Source organism: Antrostomus carolinensis, unplaced genomic scaffold (genome assembly GCF_000700745.2).
Source record: "Antrostomus carolinensis isolate BGI_N321 unplaced genomic scaffold, ASM70074v2 scaffold2775, whole genome shotgun sequence".
Lineage (NCBI taxonomy): Eukaryota > Metazoa > Chordata > Aves > Caprimulgiformes > Caprimulgidae > Antrostomus > Antrostomus carolinensis.
Genome location: NW_010316940.1, coordinates 1 through 21,114, shown reverse-complemented (window position 1 = coordinate 21,114; position 21,114 = coordinate 1). Strand labels below are relative to the sequence as shown.

General features: G+C 36.2%; 1 protein-coding gene across 1 annotated transcript; it reads right to left on the bottom strand.

Moving 5' to 3' along the window:
- Nucleotides 1–359: 359 nt before the first annotated feature.
- On the bottom strand, nt 360–20,996 carry LOC104519459 (cytoplasmic dynein 2 heavy chain 1; the record flags this gene model as incomplete). The annotated part of the gene is made up of 20 exons (XM_010168389.1): nt 360–487; nt 1,749–1,864; nt 3,069–3,196; nt 3,670–3,898; nt 3,990–4,129; nt 6,575–6,673; nt 6,782–6,934; nt 8,755–8,850; nt 9,989–10,184; nt 11,542–11,717; nt 12,827–12,951; nt 13,127–13,238; nt 13,436–13,549; nt 13,647–13,781; nt 14,041–14,273; nt 14,961–15,105; nt 15,674–15,792; nt 16,114–16,249; nt 17,213–17,383; nt 20,916–20,996. Coding segments are annotated over 20 exons (2,832 nt in total), but the record flags the coding sequence as incomplete, so codon positions are not given.
- Between the last annotated feature and the right edge of the window lie 118 nt (nt 20,997–21,114).

The following is a 21,114-nucleotide window of genomic DNA, read 5'->3' as shown; positions in this document are numbered from 1 at the left end:
TAAATGATCCCCGATATCGGATCGGGACAGGATGTCAAAGGTGTATTTGCTTCCCAAAGGAGACAAGGTAAGGTTGTGGAAGAGAAATCCACTGACTGCTACTATATGTTCAGGGACCACATAAAACTTAAAAGTTCTGTTTGGAGGCTGTAAGTGTGGGTAAGCATCAAGTATGCTACCCTGATTTTATATTTTCCCTTTTATTCTACTGCTGGAGACAAAATACTGTGGTGCATGGAACCCTATCCTGACCACAGGCCACTGCATGTTCTAAACTAATTATATTAAATGTTTCCATACTAGAAAGCAATTACATTTTTTATAGCTATTGTTCTAGATAAGATAAAATAGTGTCTTACCCCTTCTTTTCGTTCACGTAGGTTTAAATATTTTAAATTGTCTTCTGCTATTTCCTCTACAGTCTGGGGCCTATACACTAATGTCTCCATGGCATCAGTGAGAAATGAAGAAACATCACATAGATGAGCTATATAAAGGTGGAAAAGAAAGTCATCATGGATAAAATATTTGTAGTAATAAATATCCAAGTCAGACAAATGTACTGTGATACAACATTGTCATAAGATATGATAATGTACGCAGTATTTGCTTAAAAAAATTGCAGAACCCAATCTTATGTGCTGCTTCAACTAAAATTGTGTGTTTGTGTATACAAGCAGTTTCTTAAATGTAATCCATCGCATTCGGTGTATGATTTAGACCGTAAGTATCAGAGTCCATTCTGAGAATTAAACAGATACGTAAAGCACTTATTCATACACATTCAAAACCTTTTTTGGGGTAGATCTTTTTTGGGTAAATGGAGAAAATCAGATGTTAAAATTGCTTTTAGGGTTTTTTTGGGGGGTGCGTTTTGTTTTGTTTCATTTTTAAAGAAACTAACTAATGCAGCCTTGCTTTAAATATTGAAAAGATTCACAAACAAAAGCCTCATTAGGCTGTAACATTGCATTTTCCTACCAAGGTAGAACTTTTTGTTACTGAGAAAGGAGCTGTACAATTCCAGAGAATAATACATCTTCCAGGAAACAATTTTTCAGGCTATTGAAGTAATTCACTTTCTGCACAACCTGTGTTCTGTGTTTCCTGTGCTGATTGTTACATTTAAAGCACAAAGCACTGGTATTCCTCATCATCTACACCTTATTCCATTTTGTCTACCTGTTCCAGATATAGATAGACCACCCAAAAATAAGGAAATATTATGCATTCTTTAACACTCTGCATTTTAAAAATATAAGTGATAAGCAACTCTATGGAATAAGCCTAGATTATTTAAGACTCTTCAGGAAGTATTTCAATTTGTGAAAGAAAAATCTAATAATGTTTTTAATTACAGCATTTCATGATGCCTCCTTCAATTATCCTCAAATGCCTAAGAACTTTTTTTTCTCTCAAACATCACATAAATTTTCCTCTCTGAAAAGACAAAGAAATTTTCCTTCAGCCAAAAAAAACCAAGCAAACTAATGTTCATATGTATTCTTTTACATCCATAACAGATGTGTCCAACACAAGTAAACAGGAAAGATGCACATGGACATCAAGGGGTCTTAGGTTAGGCCTGTAGTGAAAAATTAGTAACAGATTACTTTCTCTGCACTGTGATTTCTGCAGCTGACTGTGCCCAGGACTAAACTATTTCTTAACAAGAGTATTTATATTAAAACAAATGTCCACAAGTACAATAGAAACAGAAAACCATACTATTCATTAAAGTTATTTACCTTGAATAGATTTTCTCAAAGAAATGACAAGAACATCATACAACTTCTGGATTAAATCATCTATTATAGTTTTCACAGGGTTGCAATTAACAGTTAAACAATCTATCCTGATGGTGCTTCAAGAGAAAAGATTAAAAAACAGCAAACATTAAGTAGTATACTTACATGTCAATATCTCTAAGTTCTATGCACATCTACAGTTTACCCTGATTCTGTAGCTTAATAAGAAAAAATTGCCCTCATAATTCTACAAATAGTTATAGCTTACTGGGAAAATTACTCATAGTATTGTAATATTAATAACCATTATGCATATATATGCAGTTTTATGGGGACTAAAGTCCAATGCTCTGCTCCAAATAGAAAATTGTTTGATTTATATATCCAGTGTCACTAAACTCAAAAGGACTATTTCTATACTTAAACTTTAATGATTTGTACAGTTATGCCAGGCTTCAATGGTCCTAAGAACATAAGAAAAGCCATAGTGAGTCATTTCAGGGCCCCATATCTAATATCTCACAGTGACCATAAGTAGATGCCTAAAGAACACTAAAAAAAAGGGCTACCTGATTTGTTATCTTCCTGAGTATCCTCCCTCAACACCAGTTATTTTCAACTCATGGCACTTCATAGCCACACGTAGTTACTGGCTGTAAGACACATCAGCCAATTTCTCTTCTTTTCACCCGGTCTGTCCTTGAACTCATGAAAATCTTTACTACTCAAAATATCACTTAGCAAACAAGTTCTACCAGTCCATTCTCCTGCATGAAACATCACCTCTTTTTCCTTGTTCTGAACATGATTCTCACCAGCTTCATTTGAGAATTCTAACCATGCAATACACTAAATTCCATGTGAATATATGTAAGAATAAAAGCCTACACTAGCATATAATAAGATATAAGTTATAAAAGGTAATCATGTGTTTCAATACAGGAATTATTTAATGTATGAACATTTACTAAGTCTGCTCCTAACTGCCACACATACTCTACATAGGACTTAGCGAAAAGAATTGTTAAAATATCACCATGTTTTGTTCTATTTTAGAATCTGCCCTGAATTTTGAAGGAGTTTCCCATCATATCAAAGGAAGATATTAAAAATTTTCAGAGAAGGCTGAGCAAATAAAAGAGTGTAAGTGTCTAAAAATAAATCTGAAAAATAAAAAAATAACATTTAAAAAGTACATCAATATTTTAAAAACACTTTAAATTCTAGCTATAGCTCCATGTAAAAACAGTATTTCTATTTTAATATTAAAGCATCTGATAGAATACATTATACAAACAAAATAATTGAGTTACACTATACCTTGGAAGACGTTCTGCTTCTTTCCCTCTCACTTTTAATGCTTTAAAGTTTTTTTCCCAGTCCTGTTTGCTAGAAAGATGTGTCTTCACCAGAGTTTCCATATCTACTTGGCCAATTACGATCCAATCCTTTTCAACAATTTTTTTGATTTCATGGAAAAGAAATATTTTCCAGACTAAAAAACTTTGTCTCTCAATAATATTAAAATAATTTAATAATGTCTTCAAGCTACATTCTCTTTAACTTTTGTGCTCCTTCAATTACCTACAGATTCTCTTAGTGCAAAAATCAGGAGGTACAGAATGGTTTGACATATTTACACATTTAAGGATAATCAAAACAGATTCTGAACAAGAGTTAACAGACAGCTATAATACCAGGTTTCAATAGGAACTGTACGTACACTTCAAGCTAGGTATGTGCTTAAGTGGTTGGCTTAGCATGGCTGGACTTACTAAGCTTTTGCTTATTTGCCTTGCAGAAAAGGACAATAATGCACAAATGTCATTGCTTAGTTACTTCTACTATGTCTGAAACCTAAAATTATACAAATCTGAAAAAAAACCCCAAACTGCACGAGTCAGTCAAATATTTACAATACCTTGAATTGATTAGAAACATCTGTCAGCCTTCTGAACAAATCCTCTGCTTTACTGAAAGCAGTCAGAAATCCACTTGCATTTCTTTCAGTCATAACAGTGAATATAGACTCTTCCTCTGCTTCACTTACTCCCCTAAACTGATTTGGAATGGAGATAAATCTCTTCATTTCTCTGTAATATCTAGCTCGTACTTCTTCAAAAGGAGGTCGGAATTGCAACCGGCCTTGCCTAAAAAGTGAAACAAATCATATAAAAATTAACATTCGAATGTAATTAGAATCAGAATACTTCCTTAATAGGAAAAAAGAAAATATCTTACTTGAACGTTAGATCAATATTTATTTCTGGTAAATTCTCATTGAGTGCTTCTAAGCCCATTTGATACTGATGCTCCAGAGCTTTGTAAAGTTGATGATTCCAGTGCTGTCTCCATGCTTTCATATCACATGATTTGAAACCCTAAAATTTAACAATGTTTATTTTTATTTTCTTCCTCAAACCATAATTCTAAGCTGAAACTGAGCACAGTACAATGCCTGAAGACCAGGCTGCTAGTAAAATTCAAAGTATCACACCAGTGGAACAGGCTCCCCAGGGAAGTGGCCATGGCACCAAGTCTGTCAGAGATCAAGAATGACACTCTTCGTCATATGGTTTAGTTTTAGCCAGTCCTCCAAGGAGCAGGGAGTTGGACTCGATAATCCTTATGGTTCCCTTTCAACTTGAGGCATTCTATGGTTCTATGAGTAGCTTGAATATTAAGAAGATCTAGAGCAATTACATTTATTTCAAATGAATATAGGAATAAAAAAAAAAAATCCAAATCAAACCAGTCTCTATGGCAATTCAGCCTAACAACTCCCTTGAGGTTCATCACTCATTGGTTTACTACAAGATTCTTCAAGGTTACTCTGAAATGCATGTGACTGCTAGAAATAAGATACAGAGCTGGCTGAATGAGAGATCAAAACCTGTATCACACCTTTTATTTTCTTATGATATGTAAGCTACCTTTTAAAAGTCTTTCAGAAAATTCTTGTGTGTTTTGACAGATCAACATTAACTAATAAGTAGATATATGATTTTATCTTAAAGAATTTAGATTTTCATTGGAATCTGCTATACTGCATTGTAAGAAAGTATAATGTCGTATCATACACTTAAGTCTGTAAATGGTCACTTGTAAGCCATCCAGGGATTTTCAAAAGGGCCCCACAAGTTAAAAAATAAATTAGAAATTCCTTCCAGCTTAACAAGTTCTCTTCTTATTTAATTGGATAGAGAGTTTACGCCAGGGCTCTGGAGGCAGTCCAAGGTTGCTGCAGGAAGCTACACAGTTAAGGTCTGCCCTACAATTAAAGGCTGTCCATCAGAAAAGATTCCAGAGAGTAAGAAAGCCTGAAATTGTCTCAATTAAGCTTTAAGACAATTATAAATAGGGTTTTTAATGAAATATGTAAAATATTGATGACAACAGCAGTAAGACTATACCATCTTGTAATTCTGGATGGTGACAATAGGATTAAGTCAGTTAAGTTTTATCAGTTCTAGTCAAGGATAAAAAAAAAAGTGACTGAATACAGTTCGGTTAATATTCCACATAAAATATTCTGTAATACCAAAACAATCTTCATACAGATCTTAAAGCAAACATAGACTATAAATTTTCATAAAATATACTGACTTCAAGATAAAAATCTGCAAACTAAAGTTCAAAAGAAATCACAAGCCAAAAGCTGAATCAATATACTTATTTATTATTCATATTATCTTGAGAAGATGGAAAAAAAAATAAGAAATCCACAGAATCAAAGAATCACAGAATGGCTGAGGTTGGAAGGGATCTCTGAAGGTCATCTAGTCCAACCACCCTGCTCAAGCAGAGACTTCTAGAGCACATGAATCAGGATTTTGTCCAGGCAGGTTTTGAATATCTCCAGGGAGGAAGATTCCACAACCTCTCTGGGCAACCTGTTCCAGTGCTTAGTCACCCTCACACTAAAGAAGTTCTTCCTTATGTTCAGGTGGAGCTTCCTATGCTGCAGTTTATGCCCATTGCCTCTTGTCCTATTGTTGGGTGCCAATGAGAAGAGTCTGGCCCTGTCCTCTAGACACCCTCCCTTTAGATATTTATAAATATTAATCAGATCCCCTCTGAGTCATCTTTAAAAATACTTCATTTATTTGTCTGGCAAATACTAACTAAAATAATCTGGGTTTGCATTAGAAAGGCTAAGAACACCACAGATACCTAAGAACATAGCTCCGTTATTGCTGGAGGCTATCGAAAAAATTAAACTGACTTGAATGATATCTCAAAATAGCTTAGGTGATAGTAATATCATCTATTTACTTTGGTAAGTTCGTATTCTTGATCAAAATCTTAATCATCTTCCTTGATGATCTTAAGGCCTTTTCCAACCTAAATGATTCTATGATTCTATTCTAAAAGTTCACAGTTGATAAGTGAACAAATAAAAATGTAGCTTTTTCTTTACTTCAGGTAGAAATGCATTTTAATTCTAAATTGTATATATTTGTTCTGTTGTGCCTGGGGATCACTTATATCTGTACCAATTTGTTTATTTTACCTTGAGTTAATGGCTCAGACACAACTGGTCTACATAACCTAAGGTTTTCCCATTTCATCATCTAAACCCTGTCATCTGACCAAGAGTTGTTCTTCTCCCATTCCTAGTATGATGTAAAAAAGATTATCCTCATCCTCCTCATCTGAGATTTTACCTCACATCTGGCATCAACTAGTACACAGTAAGTTTTTCTGAGCTAGCTAGTAACACCTTAATCAAAATTAATTCAATCATGCAATGTTTGAGTCTTAAATCTTTATTACTGTTGAAAAGTCAAATGTTCACAGTTTGCAATGTGACAATGAAACCCTGCCTGTGACTCGAGGCTGGCAAAACCAGTTCTGAGCTCCTGAAGTCCATCTTTCCAACGCTGCTGCTGCCGAAGTAGATCAATATTCATGAGAGATATAACCTGTTAAAAGAATTTTAAAGGATAATAAACATTTACTACCACATAAATGAAAGAAAGGTTAAAGTAAGCTTTAAGATATGAGATTTGAATTTCCCTTGGAAAATCTACCTTTTCAATGAAGTTTGTGTGCCACTTCCTTAGTTTTCTATTTTCAGTGGAAAGCCGTTCAGCAGCAGCTTGGAGTTTTTGGATATAAACTTCCAATTCTCTAGGATTATCCCATGTTATTTGAGCTTTTCCTCCAGGACCAGACTTTGAATGCTTGAAAAACATAAAAACTTTGTAAGATTTAATGACAAATATAGTCTACCAGCTAGCATACAGGAAATGATAATATAAGAAAGATGGTTTTACTCCTAGTAAAAAAAAGAGGACCTCCCTCCCACTACTGCACTAGACATAATAATCTGGCAAATCACAGACACGTGGGCACATCACTATAGCTACATCAACGCACTGAGGAAGGTTTAATGCCAGACTCTTAACAGAGCTTGAAATAAATTCACTGATGTTGAGGCTCCTGCCCCACAAACATAAGCAGCCAACTGAAGCTGAGAGGACACCTTAAAACTCCTCCTTTCCTCTTTGTTCTGCACAGACTGAAAACCAAAATGTGACACTAATAATTGCTATTCAACTTTACCTGATTATCTTTTTTTTTTTTTTTTTTTTAATTACACTGTAAAATTCTACTGATTTATAAGCAGTTTTGGGGAGTTCCATTTCTCTGGGTTTTTCATCAAGACTCTGGGGGTTTTATGCATCTTGCTAAGTTTACAGTAGAAAATCAGAAGACAAAAGCATCTGAAGTTCCACAATTGGACCTATTCTTAAAAGACTCAGGGCAGAAATCATGTCAAATAGGAAAATATGCTGTGCCTTTGAACACTTCTGCACCATCACTGTCTTAGGGTCTGTACACTAAAGGAATCTGTGGCACATCTGCATCCAGCCCAAGAAAAATTTAAGGGAGAGTTTGGGAACTTTTTCCAGGACACTTTTGAACCTACGGTTTGGTCTGGACCCTTCATGGTTTTGTGTGAACTAATCCCAACCCCAATATCCCTTCTACTTTCAGCCTCATTCTTATATCTCACAAAATGGTTCTCAGGAGCGAGTTTCCAGTCATTTCTGTAATGCTTGCTCTGGAGCCATTATTCTCTTGTCCAATACAGAGCTTATGGGCACATTATAATTCTCCAGCGATTCTCATTATAAGAGTTTTGGAAGGGGTAAAGTGCTTCAAATCATCAAAACTAGTAAACTGAAATTCATGATATATAACATGTTTCTTCAGACATAAAATAGAGATATGGTGTTAAAAAACTGTAGACTGCACTGTAATTTTTAAGTTTGTATTGTCTCTTCAAAGCAGAAAAATGAAAATGAAAATAAATAAAATCATCCAAATTGCTCCAAATTTCTTAAAAGAATCTAAAACTTCTTTAAGTATAGTGAACTTCCTAGCAATTATAAAAAAGAATTCTCAGAGCAACTATATTATGTCTGAACACCAACCCAGTGTAACAAAGTGCATGCATAAGCCAATAACCAGGTAGATTCACAGATTCTTTGTTCTTATCTACAACAGAAACTAGCTACGTTCAATCTGCTCAAAACATGAATTAGAAATACTCAGAGAATTACAAAATCCACATATTTATTAGCAGTCAAAACAGTGAAATCATTCCTTAATACTAATTTATCTCCAGAATAAAGTATATGCCATTTTTACTAAAATAGACCAAAATAGTATTATTTAGCACTGTTAAAATAGGAGTTACATTCCCAGCTATTATGGAATTGACCACATTGTGGTTCATGTGTAAATTCAAACACTAAAAATAATTCATGAGAGAGCATATTACACTAATATCAAAAGTAAAAAGGATTAAGCACTTGTTTAACTGGCAATATCAAAATAAAAGGCTCACTGATTTCAATAAATGCCAATTAAACAGATAGTGTCACTTGTATGGGAAGGCTGCAGTTAAAAGTTCAGCAATAAACGCAGAAAAGGCAGCACAGAATATGCAGATACCATTGAAATTGAAAATGCAAAGAGAGAAGAATTTTTTCACCTTAATTATCTGTTCAAATGCTAGAGCAGACTGTAACATCATTGGCTTCTGACTCTCAATCATTTGTTGATCAATAGAATTATAAAAATGTGCCACCTGTAAAAATGAAGATTAAATTTACAAGAATAGAGAAAAATATTTATATGCCAATCAATGCCAAATATAATAGTAAAATGTTTGCAAAAATAAAGTACATATGCAATGCTAATGTGATCTTATGTTCTTCTAGTGACAAATTCTAATAGCAAAAACCACTGCTACTTACACATTTGAGGCGATTATACTTCACCTTAAGTGAAAAAGGTTCAGTCTCTGATTTATTATAAGTGGAACTGTTCCACTATTTTATGCAAATTTAGACATCTAGTGCCATTTCAGAGGCCTTCAAGTACCTATGACATCCACCAGGATATGACACAAGACCTAAAATAGATCTATTTACTTACAGATTGGCAGCTGGAGCAAGATGGATACCCTACAACTTGATTTAGTTGTCCACACATAGACATCTACTGCCTTTTGAGATGACTAGGGTTTCCACTTGGGCACCTGTCAGTGCTCCAGATGCTTGGGTCTTGTGTCATCTCTGCCTTAGCTGTGCAGGTATCTCAGATACCAAAGACACCCCATGTGAAACTGATTTGAGCCTGTGTACCTACTTAAGAATCTTTACCAATATATACATATTTATTCTTGCATCTTAGAGTAACAGAAGAAAACTTGACATGGTCTTTCAACTAAAATATAAGCCAAATACAAATTCATGTAGCATTAAGTCCAGTCAAAAAAATATCCTCCTCAAAAAAAAAACAGACACACATATCCACCAAAATACTTAATATATTTTCAGTCAAAAACTAGTAATGGTGAGGACAAGCTGCTTCATTTTATGACATTTTCCTTCAGTTATAATAATCAGAAACTGAGACTAAAACCAGGAGATCAATTAATTATACCTTATTTTTGTATATTTATACAGTAACTTCATATGGCTTTAATACTATAATTCATTTGTTTCAAAAGACGACCCATTCTGAAATGGTAAAGCATTTCTTTATTTTTATTCTCTTTTCAGGACTTACCTAATTTTTTCAAGAAACAAGTTACTTTTATACAGACAAACATAGCAAAAAGTTTAACCACAGAGTCAGAAAAAGTAATAGTCTAGAAAAGTTCTGTTACTGTTAAGCTGTTAAGTCAGAACAGGAATTTATTATGACATGTAACCCTGTACCTGTTTGAGGATGACCGCCTGCTTACAGAACTTCTGTGCAGTGTTTGCAGCTTGCTGTATTTTAGCTGGTATAGCAAAACCAAGTGCTGACAGCTGACGTACTTCTCTTAGGAGAGTCACCAAACAATCTGAATAAAGTATATTTAATGTTCCAGAAACGTGATCCAACTCCATTACAGGACTATTAGCCTGGATGCTAAACCAAAATCAAATTAAATATATTATTGAATATAATTTGATTTTGATCCTTTCTTAGGTGCATTTTACAATAATATAATAAACAACTCTAAAAACCTTGATGTCATTCTATTACTTATTTCTATGTTTATTAACATTTTAATTTACTCAGAAAACATTATAGTAACCTTTCTCTTAAATTCAAAGCCAGTGAAGGCAAGAAGAAATTAACAATGCCTATTGGTTTTGCTCAGAAAGTTTTTCTGGCTTGTTACAATAGTTAACATGTATCTCACAGCTAGACAATATTTCTCAAATACACTGGATCCATCATACACTCTCAAGCAGGCACTTTACAGGCCCCAGCCTTCAGCACTGTAAAAGGGAAGAAATTCTCTGAGGAAACCAATCCAAGAACCAGGACTTGGATCAGTGGAATGTTTTGGTATACACAATCAGATGTTAATAAGAACATCAGCCTATCTTTAGGTTTTACTCTAATTTTTTTTCTACTGTAGTAATGCTTCTACAACCATCCTTCTAGGCTTCTCTCATAAATACTTCAGCTTTACTAACTTTTTCACTTTTTTTCTCATCTTTTTCTAGTTCCCATATCCATTGCATTTCCCTTTGCATTGAGCTTCTTATTTTCTTTTAATTAATCTCAAAATAACAAAATTTTATGGTACTAATAAATTAGATGTTATATATTGTAGTGCTAAATCTGCTAATTTGTTATATTTCAATGTTTTTCATAAATTAAGTCTACACATAAGTATCAACTACTGTATCTTCTGAAACTGTGCACAATCTCTTTTTTTCAAAGAAAGTTTGCAACATTCAGATGCAGAAAGAAGCTATGTGACCAATCAATTAAAAAAAAAAAAGTTAAAATATATTTTAATATGCCATAAAGTAATTTCATTATTTTAGGGAACAGAGTTCATGAGGTTTAAATTTATTTTCTTACCCTTCTTTCATCTGCTTTATTTAGATTACAGAATTTCCTGTGAATAGCAATTCATTTGTTACTCTACATATGTCATCTGTAGATCACAGCTATACTGTAATCTCATCTGGTTTCTAGACATTATCACTATATGGATTACAATGGGTAACAAGTAGTAGCAAGGAAGCCAAATGTCTTTCATTCCAGATGTTAATAGAAGTCGCAAGATCAGTTAACAACGCTGTCCTGTATACTCCACCTTACCAACCAAGCCTGGTAGGATGATGAAATGACAATAAACTCTTCCATTTTGTTTCTCCACTCATTTGCAATTCTGTAAATTTTTTATGTTCTTTGTCAAGTTCTATTGAATTACACCACACTACAGATTTCAGCATAAAGATTATGTAAACAAGAATGTATTTACCAAAGTCCTGACTTGGGATTTGATAATTCTGACTGGATGTTCTTAGACCAATCATCAAATTGTTCTTGTTCATAGACTTTCAACTGTTCCAGAAAAGAATCTGCACTTTGATGAAAAGTTTGAAATCCAGGTAAGTCAGACAGAAGAGCCTCTGCCAGTTTGATAGCATCATCCACCTTAAACACAATTGCAAAGAAAAGAAGCTTAACTTCACAGTATTCAATGAGAAAAGGAAAATCAACACAATAAAATTAGTATTACAAAACAACCAAGTAGTATTAAAAAATAAGATGTTCAAATTCCCATTACAGTAAATTGGGTCTGAATAAGTTGTCCACCACAGGTGTCTACCACTATTAAGATACCCTAGAGTATCCCACCTGATCTTCAGTTAATTCTTCACAAAGGTACAGACCTCCCATGCGCTTTTTGTTGTACCCATAAGGTCCATGACAATACTCAAAGGTATTTCAAATGGGATTTCTCATCTGTGTGTGGACAAATTAATCTAAACCCTAGTCAACAGAATTAGTGGAGATTTGAGAGCAATTAAAAAATCTAGCACAGCCTAAAGCAGACACATAACTGACACACATCAGTGAAATGCTCTCTTGGTCTTTAGCAGATGAGCAGAATAAATAATTGTGAAATCTGAGCTGCTGCTGTTCTCTCTGTAGGACGCCTAACAAAGTAACACCTCTAAGATCTTTATTACATTCAGCTGAAATGGGCCCTTGAGATAGCTGCAAACCACAGGTGAATGTCAAAAAACTGGGCTAATGGTTATTCTGGGATTAGTAACTTCTATTCTCATTCAAATATATAGTTATTGTAAATGGCACTTATATTCACTAAAATTTATTATTTTTTAAAAAAAGCACTACCCAGATATCCCTTTGATTTCAAGGGTACACTACCCAGGTTAGTAATAACAAGTCAGAATTAAGATGTCAGAATCTGGCTATTTGTAAATCTTAAATACAATTTTAAAATGCAAACTGAAGGATAAAATTTAACAAAAACACCTCCTCTCAGAATGTTGGTCTTTTCTTTGCCCAAAAACATTAAGTCATAAAAGCACGCAGTCCAGTGTATCACAAAATGACTGTCTTCTGCATCAGTTAACAAAATTCAATTTAGCAAGCAGCACCACTGATAAGGAACCTTGATTATATAACTCCTGGGCAGTCCACAGTTTTTCTGTGGGGAATTCCCCAGAAATCTCAAATACCATGTTTTACCTTCTGTGATGATATTGTGTCTAAACAGTAACGGAATCAGTTACCTTCAGCTCCAGCTGCTGTACCCATACGATATTATTGACAACTTCAGAAAGGTTTTTGCCTGACAGTGGTCCAGAAACATCACCAGGAACACCATGGTATCGAGTTTCAAAGTCTATCTGATAGTCTAACACAAACAAAAGATTCCCATTAAGCCAGAAACTAAATAGAACAAGCCTGAAATTATTACTGTAGTTATAAAAACATACTAGGGATACTGACATAATTCTAAAAGTAAAGAAAGAAATCTAGTATTTGCAAAAAAACCTAATGCAATTAAACACTTTTAAATACATTTTTACCTTTGACATAATCTTGAAGTCTTGCTAGCAATGTTTCCCTTTCAAAAAGCAATTCTTTGCTTATATTTGAATGCTTTATCAGTTCCTTATATTTCTGAAATGTTTGAAGAAGCTGGAATACAAAGTTTAAAAAAGTTATCTCTTCCTCCTGATAAAAAAATTAAACATATCCTGACACTACCCATTAGTGCTGTTCATAAGTACTGTCTTTGGCCCCAAGTGCTTTTATTCCTTTGCTCTAAACTGACTACTTAAGAATTCAAAAACTTTACCTTTAGGAAAGTTTTCAGCCTACAGATATACCCATACCTGCTGAGGACTGTCCTGAATTTCTGAAATAAGTTTCTTCAATTTGCTTGCTATTTTTTGTTCTGCTGGTGCAATAATTTTTTCATACTGAGAGACTGCTGCTTTCCATAATGGCTAGAGATAATAAATTCATATGTTAGCTTAAGACTATTCATATACATCATAAAAAGTCACAGAAAGAATGTGAATAAATTAAAAATAAACATTATACCTCTGTGTAAGGATTATAATGTACGGGATTTAGGCCAGCAAAGGGTTCGAACACTTGGGCGAGATATAAAGAGTTTTGTTCTCCAGCGGGCAAAAATAACCTAAGTTTTTCATACAGTGTTCTAACAGTTAGCACCTATAACAGAAAAAAATATTTGATATATCCAACAAATTTTCACATTAAAATTATGTTTAGAAGCAAAAAGCACAAGCAGCACATCCCATCCCTCTCCTTTTTACAAGAAACTTTTGAAAGGCCCAGGCAAACACAGACTATGGAATGCTATCTGACTCTGAAAAGGCTATGAAAGTGCTTTAAATCCTTTTTCTAACTTAAAGCAACGTTGTTTAATTCTGTGTCTAATTAAATACATGTGTATAATTCAAATCTCTACCTCATCAAGGCGCTTGCCAAGTTTGGCTAACAATTCAGGGAAATATTTCTCATTTTTCCATGGATGTAGAGTATAACGCTGCCACAGTTGTCCAGTTAGGTACTCACAAGCTGAGACCCACTGCTCACAGATCAAGATGCCAGCCTTTAGATTTTCTTTAACACTGTAGAAAGTATCCTCCCACAAATTCAAAGCTGCTAATTTTCTCTGAACATATCTACCTAGCGAGCCACCTAGAACACAAAAAAGTACACAAAAGCAGTAAGTTATGTTTGTTTAAAATAATTCCTTTAAATGCTACACCACATTCCAATCACGTTTTTAAAAACTAGTGTAATGTCTTGATTTCAAACCACACAAATGTATCAATAACTGATTATTTCGTTTCAGATTCAATAAGTCTCTTAAATATCTCCAAGTTAAACATAAACAGCTGATGGATTTAGATTCTGGAATCCACACACAAGCTTCATGCACACACACGTCTGGCAGCACCAGACATACTTATTGTCTTATCACTGCTCCAGAATGTGGGACTGCTGTCAAGAGAATGAGACTGCTCTCACCCCCACACAGACTGAACTGACCTTCAAATGGGGGTTAATGGAAATAAATTTTCTCCTTTGAGAGAAAGACAAGGAGCTAAACAGAACCAAGACAAATCCAGTCCACAGGCTGAAAGGTATCCAACTCCATGTTGCTACTATCTATCATCCAAGCATGTGTGAAGGCATCTACCAGAACTGGCTAAATTATTGTATACTATGAGGCAAATAATATTCATGGATCATAACTACAAGAAGAAAGCACCTTAATGCTGTAGGCTGTCACTGGTGCCTTTAGGATGAAGAAGGTCTGCTCAAGGATGCATTTTACTTTTTCTCAACTGTTAATTCAAACCAGACCGCATAAAGATTTACCTATTACATCCAAGAGGTTATGCATGCGTGGCTGTGGATAAGGATCATGTTCTGTTTGTCTCCACACAGTATCAACAGTATCCTTGGTAGCCTCCACCAAATCCACGACTTCAAATAATGAGAGACTATCCAAGTTGTAATAATCCTAGGAAAAAAAAAAATCTTTATTGTGATTACTTTGCAACTAGTATTGTAGAAACATCCGTACTTTTCCGACGTTGGTAATTGCTATAGTTTCCTGGGTTTCATTGCTTAACAAAATATGGCATAAACCTCTCAAAACAAGCATTTGTGTAAGTTTATTCATGTTAAGAATGCATTGACTGAAGCACTATTTAAGCAAGCATTTTAAAAGTGTCAAAAATTTTGCATGATAACATTCATTATTATAACCTGCATTTTCAGTTCTCCTTTTTATAATTTAATGAGTCAATTTCTAGTTCACAAGCTGTAGCATCCTGTGCTATTTCTACAGCAGCTCTTAGTATCAGTCAAATCTGCTCCCAATTAAATACTGGTGCTTCCCTGTACCATTGTCACTAGAAATTACATGAAAGTCATTTAAAGTCAAATTTTGCCTAAGAAAAAATAACTAAATGGTAATATATTCATGTATTTGAAAGAAGTGTGCATAAACTGACATATATTTCATAAGTAAAATGTCTTTTACTAAGTCTACAAATATATCACTTATCAGACAAAAGAAAACATACTTTTGCAATGTCCTCAAATAGGTCTTTAAAATGAGAAGCTCTCTCTTTAGTACACCATTTATTTCCATGATGAGCACATTCTATCCAGAACTGAAATTCATCTGTTGGTGTAAGTATAGCTGCAAATGATAATGGAAAATGTTTAAACGTGAAATACACGAAAGGTCACAGAATATTTTCAGTCAAAACACACTTTGTAAATCAAATTTTTACTACATGGTTATGTAATTATCCTTCAATTTCTGACTCTGACTAGATGTAGAATCAAGCTCATACCAGAAGACCAAAGCTGATCATCACTAATTCCAATCTACTCACCACAACCTGTTATTCCACACTCTGGAGTCACTAGGATAACGAAGACTGAAAACTCAACCTGTAAATAAATTATTTACACCTAATTTAAAATTAACTATAAAAGATGTAACTGCAAAACAAACCTCGCACATCATCTTCACTGAATTTTGTTCCTGTGTAGTTAGGATCTGATCTTCTGAGAACTGTACTCAAGCCAGCTTCAAGCTCACTTAAAAGTTTCTGGAGTTTGGGATCAAATGTTTTACTCCATCTCTCATCCTGCAATGAAAATTTCAAAAACTGTGACTCACATGATAAAACAATTACTATTTTCTTCCTGTTAATCTTAAAAATTAAAAAAAAAAAAAAAAAAAAATCTGATTAATAGAAGTAACCAACCACACAGACAATGTAATAATTTCTTTTTCTTAAAGTTAAGGAAAAGTACCTCATTCTTTTCACTTAACAATTCAGAATAATACTGTAAAAAAATTTTTAGCACAAAATCAGAAGTCAGGTGTTGGATTTAAAAAGGCACTCTGAAAATGTGTTCAAAATTCCTTGTTAATGAATTCTCTTAAGTTAAATTTGGAATCTATTTCTGTAGTAGAATCTGGAAATTGCTAGAACCAAATATTAAAAGTTATTGTGTTGTTCTAAAATTATTTTATTAATATTATGACATAAAATTAAAAATATTTAAATGCTGAAACTTTGCTTGTTCAGCTTATGAAATATAGCCATGGTCGTCATTTTTGACAAAAAATCCACAAAGGAAATATATTATTTAATGTACAAGAAGGAAAAGCCTCAGAACCTTTTAGCTGTACAAATTAACCTAGACTGTAGCCCACCTATCTGCCATATATTAAAGAATTATCGTTTGCATGATACAGAGCTATGCATTTTATATATAAGAATATCTAAACCAAGAAAAAGACACAAGACCAGAATTACTGGTGGAAAGGAGGTAAGGAGCTGCTGTTTCCATTAACCACCACTGCCCAGTATATTCCACATTTCTAGTCAGGCTTATATGTTATGACCAGAGTGCTCCTCTCATCCTTACTGGTAGGAAGTGAAGTATCTTCTTTAACTTAGAAAATAGAACTATCATCCATTATTTAATTTCTTAAAATATTTTTAGAACATAAAATATTCATCTCAGAATAGTTAACATCCTGTGGAATTTCAATGTTTCACTATAAATCCAGAGAACACTCAAATTGGTATATTGCTCACTTTCAGTAACACAGGTGCAAAAACTTGTCGTACAGCTTGATAAAGGGTGTTAATTGGTGAATCTAGCATAGACGACACAAGAATATTACTATGAAGATTATCTTCTGTAATTACATCAGGTCGCAGCTTAAAGAACACCAACACATTGTTCTTTGAATCAGTAGCTTCAATCTGTAATAAGAAGACAGGATTTGTTTAGAAAAATGTCACTGACTGCATATTATACTAAATTACAAACACCATTTACACAAATCATTACATCAAGAATAAAATATAAATTACTCCCAATGGGCCCGATAACATTCTGGTAGTATCTGATTTGCACAGGAAATGAAAACTTTTATTAGATTAGTTCCTAAGTTCATAGGAATCTGAATTCCAACATGAAATACATAATGCCTTTATAATTATAAAATACCTGTAAATACCATAGTTATGCTTAATTATTTCTGTAAATACCATACATACATACTTAATTACTTATGCTATTTTGATTTTGAAAACTCTACTTACCACTTTCAGGGAACAAACCAGAAACTCCATCTCGTGCCTAGAGAAAACTAAGCACGAAGTCTATCTTTTTTATTGCATTTGTACAATACATAACTTTAGGATTTTTTTTTTAAATATTCAGTATTTTTCACCTGAGACTGTAAATACATAAGTATTGCAATTCATAGACTTCCCAAGGCACGCTTCTTCACCAGTAAAATCATAAGTTGTAACAGGACTCTTGTTCCCTTGACAGTTCAACTTACAAGTAAAGTTCCAAAAATTGCCATAAAATAAATTATTGAAACTACTTCACAGAGTCACAGAATCATAAGGGTTGGAAGGGACCTCAGGAGATCATCTAGTCCAACCCCCCTGCCAGAGCAGGTTCCCTACACCAGGTTACACAGGAAAGTGTCCAGGTGGGTTTTGAACATCTCCAGAGATGAAGACTCCACAGCCTCTCTGGGCAGCCTGTCCCAGTGCTCTGTCACCCTCACACTAAAGAAGTTTTTCCTTAAGTTTGTCTGGAACTTCTGGTGTTCCAGTTTTTGCCCATTTGTGGCCAAGAAGAACTCATAAAACAGGAGAACATTATTAAACATTTGATAAAACAATAGCAAAAAGACATGCTAGCTGAACTCCCAAATTCTGTGCAATTCTAAACATCTGTGAACTTTTTTTTCTGTTACAAGAAAGAGAGGGCTAGTAAGAACAGCTTCCAATTTTACTGGACAGTAACAGTTTTACTTTCTTATCAAGTCTTTAGCCCAACACATACAGACATCATTTCAGAGACAACAGGCATACGTTACAGCCTGGAGATGTATCTGATCTTCCACAGCTGCTGACAGTGGCTTTGCATATCAGACAGTGCTCAGCAGTACACCCCAAACACTGGTACACACACGTGTTAATTCCTCATGAAGCATGTTAATTCCTGCAAACAGCATGCACTAGACTTCACAGAGGACTACACCAAGAGGTATGCAAGTTACCAGTCCACACAGCAGTTCACATGTTAATGACACATGACATTAGTCTTCAGTGCGGGGAAAAATCTGTCAGTGACATAAGAGACACCACATCCCTGCTCTCACAACAGAATGATGGGATGGATACATGTCAAGACCGTGCTTTGCCTGTACACTCTACGTGGCAGGAACCACACTGTGTCCTGATTACATGGTGATATTCACTGCACATCACACCCCACAGTATCACCCAGATGAGTCACTTGCTGAACACAGGACATTTCACACAGTGAACCTCAGATTTGCTCATAACTGGACACATCAATCTGCAAAAATCACAGAATCACACAGTTGCCTAGATTGGAGAAAACCAGTCAAGTCCAATCATTAGCATAACACTGACAAGTCCCCAACTAAACCATGTCCCTGAGCACTATGTCTACATGACACAAATTACTCTTAAATACCTCTGGGGATGGGGACTTCGACACTGCCCTGGATAACCCCTTCCAATGCCTGAGAACCCTTTCAGTAAATAAGTTCTTCCTAATATCCAATCTAAACTTCCCTTGGCACAACTTGAGGCCACTTCCTCTTGTCCTATCACTTGTTACTTGGCTGAAAAGACCAACCCCCTACACTCCCCTTTCAGGTAGTTGTAGAGAGCAAAAAGGTCTCCCCTCAGCCTCCTTTTCTCCAGGCTAAACAAGCCCAGTTCCCTCAGCTGCTCCTCATAAGACATGTGCTCCAGACCCTTCACCAGCTTCATTGCCCTCCCCTGGACACGCTCCAGTGCCTCAACGTCCTTCCTGTAGTGAGGGGCCCAAAACTGAACATGGTACTTGAGGTGCAGACTCACCAGTACCTCACCAGGTAAGATCACTTCCCTGGTCCTGCTGGCCACACTATTCCTGATACAAGCCAGGATGCTACTGGCCTTCTTGGCCACCTGTGCACACTCCTGGCTCACGTTCAGCTGACTGTCAATCAACACCCCCAGGCCTCTCTCTGCCAGGCAGCTCTCCAGCCACTCCTCCCCAAGCCTGTAGTGCTGCCAGGGGTTGTTGTGGCCAAAGTGCAGGTCCCAGCATTGGGCCTTATTGAAACTCATGTAGTTGGTCCTGGCCCATCAATCTAGTCTGTCTAGATCCCTCTGTAGAGCCTTCCTACCCTCAGGCAGATCAACACTTCCATCCAGCTTGGTGTCATTTGCAAACTTGCTGAGGGTGCACTCGTTCCCCTCGTCCAGATCATTGATAAAGATGTTAAACAGATGTTAAATGCACGGTTTGGACAAACACTCACCTTGGGACTTGTCAAATATCAGCCAATGTGCCACGTATTGGGCCATGTTTCCTGCATGGACATCGGCAGTGCAATCCTTCCAGTCACCTGCATGCATCCCTGCCCAGGAACAACCTGTACATCAGCCTCCACCTGGCATTTGCAGCGAGATAACAGCCTGCCATTCTCCAGGCTGCATTACCTTCAGGCAGCGACAGCGTACCACACACTAAAACTACGCAGCAAACAAACTACCAAACAAACTAGCATGGGCACAATCCACTAACAAACAGATCACAGCTGAGTACACGGTCTTCAGACTCTTCAGACAGTAACTTATGCAGCAGACACCGAGACCAACATGGATGTTTGCAGCAGGAAGGTGTCTCCTAAATCAGACCCCAGTCTTTCATAGAATCACAGCATGGTTTGGGTTGGAAGGGACCTTAAAGATCATCCAGTCCCAACCCTCTGCCATCAGCAGGGACACCTTCCACTAGACCAGGTTGCTCAAAGCCTCATCCAACCTGGCCTTAAACACTTCCAGGGAGGGGGCAGCCACAACTTCCTTGGGCAACCTGTTCCAGTGTCTGACCACCCTCACAGGAAAGAATTTCTTCCTAATATCTCATCTAAACCTCCCCTCTTCCCGTTTAAAGCCATTGCCCCTTGTTCTGTCATTAACTGCCCTTGTAAAAAGTCCCTCCTCAGGCTTCCTGTAGCCCCTTCAGGTAGCGAAAGGTCTGCAATAAGGTCACCCCGGACACACTCTTCTCCAGGCTGAACAGCCCCAACTCTCTCAGCCTGTCCTCATAGGAGAGGTGCTCCAGCCCTCGGATCATCCTCTAAACCCGGGCTGGACCCCAGGCTCCGCATCCCGGCTCGCACACCGGGATGGGGTGGACACGCCGGGTCCAGAGGTGCCTGCACGGCTCGGCTGGACGCTCCCGTACCTTGTTGGAGGCGGTGAGCTGGGTGCCCGAGCGCTGCACAACCAGGAGGAACTCATTGCCGTCGTCCAGGAAGCGGGTCAGCTCGGGACGGGCATGGAGCCCCGCGGCCGGGGCAGCGGGACCCGCGGCCGGATCGAGCCCGAAGTAGTTCGCAGCCGTGGCTGAAATGAAGCGCTTCCTCCTGTCTCCCTCCCCGGCC